Raw genomic sequence first — 4,485 nt, forward strand, 5'->3', positions numbered from 1 at the left:
TGCTGAGTTTTCTGTGGCCTTTCCCATCCCCATGTTCAGACAACAGCGAGGAGCATGTTTGCACCCAAAGCCAATGCAAGCAGGAGAGTCAGAGCTGCTGGGTGAAGCCTGAGTTCTAGGGCCCAATTTACCCCTGCCCAGTGCTTGACTTCAGCTTTGTTATGTGGGAAAGAGGGATTTCACTCTCTTATTCATCCATGTATTCATTCATTCACTCACTCACTCAAGCATGCATTCATTCAGTGAGTGTTTACTTCGCAACATGTGCTGGGCCTGGGGCTGGGGGCAGTGAAAGGGACAGATGAGGTAGTTGTAGTGCAAACCCTTTAAAAACCACAGAGCACCTGACGGTTGTGTTTTACCTGTGACTGAGTGTTCTGGGCATATGTTAACGTGCAGCATTTTACCCTTTATGATACCCTGTTTATTAGCTCTCCAAGGTCCATCAGGGAGGGAGGGGCAGGTCTTGTTTGTTTCTACTTGAAAGGGTAATGCCCAATGCATCATTTTGATGTGTGAAATGTCCAGGGGGTGATCTGCTTCTCTGGTGGGGAGTGCTGGGCTACCTTTCTTAGTACTCCCCTCTTATGTGTTTAAGCTCACCATCTCCCAGAGAAATGTCAGCAGTGCATCCTTTAGACCCTGCTAAAAATGCAGCTCTTTTCATACAGGAACCAGAAAATACAGACATGGTGTGAAAACAAGCAGCCAGTGTGGGGAAGAGCTGCAGAGGAGTTCATGAGTTGGGTTGCTGAGAGATGGGCAATAAATCCCAACTTTGGGAGGAGCTGAGACACAGTTTGGCTTGTGGTCGCCTGGGAGAATGTGGGGGAGCTCGTTATAGCAAAGCTCCTGCTTGGGCGGCCCTTTAGTTCTGCTGCTTTAAAGTGAGGCTGATGTGGCTCATCACAAATTCCAAGATGGACAGGTTGGCCTGATCCAGGCAGTGAGCACCCGGCAGGCATGCTGAGCCCAGGATTTGGAGGTCACCCATGGTCCACCTTCCTCGTGTTCCGAGATGACCCGTTGGTGAATGTGGGTGTAGGTCCAGAGAGAGATCCTCAAAGAGGGGTCTCTTTCATTTTGGCCATGTACAAAGGCAGTACCATCTGACACCTTATCTTTTATCTTAGAATAGACCCTGCCTTCCCGAATTCGATTCCTGAGGCCTGGAAGTCTCCATGGGAGGTGGGCCTGGCTTTGTGGAGGAGGGAACCACCCTGCAGGTTGACAAGACATATATATAGATTTATATCTGTTTCTCTCTACATCACTAAATAATCTTCACAGTTGTACTTTTCATGGCTGCCTGCTGTTTTACCATTGTTGGCTTTCTCTGTGGTTGGATTTGTAGATTTTCAGTTTGTCTCACTGCACAGACTATTCTTGTTTGTACACTATGACCCATATTTCAGTTTTTTCTTATAGTATGCATCTTTGGTTCTGGAATGATTGGGTCACTGTATGAGGGCAGTTTGTGCATATATGGGTTGGGTTTACTGCATGGAAGTTGTAGCAGAGCTGGCTTCCATGTGAGCTGGTATAAAGATGGAAAAAATCGCTATCAAATTAAGGAACTGCCTTTCTATTCACATTCGGATTCTGAAAGTGTACGTTATTCATATCAACCTTTGATGTTAGTCAAAGGCGTTTGCACCCGCAAATCTGTATGTCAGTCCTCACATGGCAGCTTTGAGCATCCAGACATCCTGACGTGGGCTCAAAATAATGACAATAGCTGTTTAGCAAGTAAGATCTAGGAAATCAGTTGATCTGAGGGGAGTCAGTGGAGAATTACTTACTGTTTACTAATACCTTCCCTGTGGTAAGGAAAGAACAAACTCCAATCTTGGCCTGGATGTGTGTGTCCTTTTTTTTTTTGATGATGCTTTTTTTTTTTTTTTTTTTTGAAATACTGCTTTTGTGCCTGCTAAAGTTTGTAGCTCCTTATTTGTGACTCTCGGCGTGGTCTCTGGACTGCCCTCTTCCAGGCCCCTGCTCATTGGCCCAGCAGTGGGTCATGGTACTTTCAGAAAGCCTGGGGGTCTGTATCATTAACCCTACCCGCTGGGCCCAGGCTTCCTCTTCCTCCACAGACTGTGCTGTTCTCCCCATTCCCTGCAGGGACAGGTTTTCTATTCTGTAATCTTTGGCCCCATCTGCCCCATCGCTGCCACAGTGGGTGGGCGTGACCCTCATGACATCTGGCCCCCAGGCATGCAGGCTCAGCCTCTGCAGCAGAGGGCAGTGGACGCTGGTCCTGGGCCACTGGCCGGGGAAGACTGACCATTCTCTTGGGGAGGCTTGATGGAAGGCCTGTTCACTGTGTGGACAGGAAGCCAATACACTAAAGGGCTGCACAGATGTCTCTATTGTTTTCTAGAAAAGAAGAAGCCGAGGAGGGGCTGGCCGTCACGAGACTGGCGGGAGCGGAGGAATGCCATCCGGCTGACCACCGAGCACACAGTGGAGACGCTGGTGGTGGCTGATGCTGACATGGTGCAGTACCATGGGGCTGAGGCCGCCCAGAGGTTCATCCTCACTGTCATGAACATGGTGAGTCCGGGACCAGCACCTGACCAGGGGTTTTGCTTCCTCTTGGACGAGCACTCTGCATGTGGGTGCTGGCCATCTTCTCCTGGTGGGGAGGGATGGGGACATCCATAGCCTTGTGACCCCTGGGCAACACGGAGCGCAGGGGGCTGGGAGGTGCCCCCAGGGAGAGGCCTGACTCGCCAGCCTGGGCTGGTGTGGGGTCAGCGCCTGAGTCTGCTCAGTGATGGGAGTCTGTCTGCACTCCTCACCAGAGGCCTCCCAAGACCCTTTCTATGGGTAAATGCCCTTCCAAGGGGATTGAACGCTAAGTCAGTCCCTGATCTAAGGAGCCAACAGTCTCATAGGAGGAATCAAGATCCGACTTTAATATAAAACAGAGCTTGTCGTGTGCAAGGAAGAGAGGTTATCTAGTTGAAGGAACCAAGGAAGCAACCTATGTCTACATCTGATTTGTTGAATGAGGAGTGAGGGAAACCTTCACTTGGTGGGTAGGTTGGGGAGGGACCTCATGCCTCAGATTTTAGATGCAGGTGGTTGTTTGCACAGAAGGATGTTTGTGTGCATCCCAACTCCACCCATCTATCCACTCTCCTAACAAGCATTTTTGAAGACCTTCTGGCATTGTATTAGTTGCTGGGGGGACAAATGCCAAAAGACCTGGTCCTTCCCTCAGGAGGCAGTGGTGTCACAGATGGATGAAGTGTCTGTGTTTCAGTAGACATCTCTGCAGGGAGCACTGGGGGCTGGGTGGAGGGCTGGGGAGTGATCACCCCACAGCATGGAGGCTTCATGAAAGAGCTGACCCTTCAACTGTGTTTGCCAGATGGGGGAGCGGTGGCAGGTCATGCAGGGGATGCTTCAGGAGCTGCATCTGGGGAGTGCAGGTGGTGTGATGTGGCTGCAGCAGGGAGTGGAGCAGCCTTAATGTGGGGATGTGCATAGGGTCAGGATGTTGGTGGGGGGTTAAGGCATCCCTAGGAGTGGAGCCGCCGACGGGGAGGGGAGAAACGTGTCTGGAGTGAGGTTTGGAAGAGCAACCCCAGCAGCTGCACTTGGGTGGATTGGAGTGAGAAGGGCAAGAAGGAGCACTGGGAATGGAGTGTGTGAGGAGAGAGGGTGTGAACTAAGGGGCAGGAGTGGGGATGGAGGAGGCATTCATGCAGAGAGGAGGATGTGCTGGGAGGAAAGACCCACAGGACTTGGTGCCTGGCTTGGAGAGGCAGGAGGAGGAGGTGAGAGAAATCCAGGGGACCCCTGGGCTATAACCTGGTGGCTGGGTGGATGGTGGGCCACTGGATGGGAAAAGAAGGAACAGAGCATTTGGGGACACAGCGAGGAGTTCTAGTCTGGACAAGCTGGCTTCGAGTTCCCCACGGGAGCTCAGGATGGAGGGCCTGGCTGGAAGTAGGGACTGGGGCTGATCGGCGCACAGCTGGGAGCTGCAGCTGTTGGCGTGGCCAGCCATGTCCAGGTGGAGCACATCGGGGAGAAGAGAAGCTGCCCACAGATGGCCCAGTGGAGTGCCAGTCCCAGGGGGCCAGGCAGAGGATGGGGAGCTGGCAGAAGGGCAGACAGACTGGGCAGAGGTTGTCCCTAAGGAAAGAGGTGAGAGGTGCAGGAAGGGAGTGGTTAACAATGCCAGATGCTGCAGCCGGGTCCCTGAAGGGATAGCTTTCGGGATTGTTGGGGGTGGCAGCTGGGTAGGGGCAAACTGAAATGAGACCAGGAAGTGAAGAAGTAGAAACAGCATCGCAGAAGATCTTGGCTGAGGGAGAAGAGAAAAGGCCTCGCTAGGTGGAATCAGGGTCAAGGAGGACTTTGGAGAGAGAAAGGGGTCAGGGATTACAAGTGTGGGGTTTAGGCCCAGACAGGCCTGGACCAGGACTCCTGCTCTGAGCACAGAGCTGGCTGGCAGTGACAGAACCGCTC

The 4,485-nt window shown here is 52.2% G+C and overlaps 1 protein-coding gene across 1 annotated transcript in view; it reads left to right on the top strand.

Moving 5' to 3' along the window:
• The window catches only part of ADAMTS17 (ADAM metallopeptidase with thrombospondin type 1 motif 17), a 347,890-nt gene that overhangs the window by 68,134 nt on the left and 275,271 nt on the right, over nucleotides 1-4,485 (top strand). The window contains exon 4 of the mRNA XM_007458461.1: nucleotides 2,384-2,556. Coding sequence (XP_007458523.1) covers nucleotides 2,384-2,556 — 173 coding nt within the window. The remainder of the gene's footprint in view (nucleotides 1-2,383; nucleotides 2,557-4,485) is intronic.

Source organism: Lipotes vexillifer, unplaced genomic scaffold, assembly GCF_000442215.2.
Source record: "Lipotes vexillifer unplaced genomic scaffold, Lipotes_vexillifer_v1.1 scaffold626, whole genome shotgun sequence".
NCBI classification, from domain to species: Eukaryota; Metazoa; Chordata; class Mammalia; order Artiodactyla; family Lipotidae; genus Lipotes; species Lipotes vexillifer.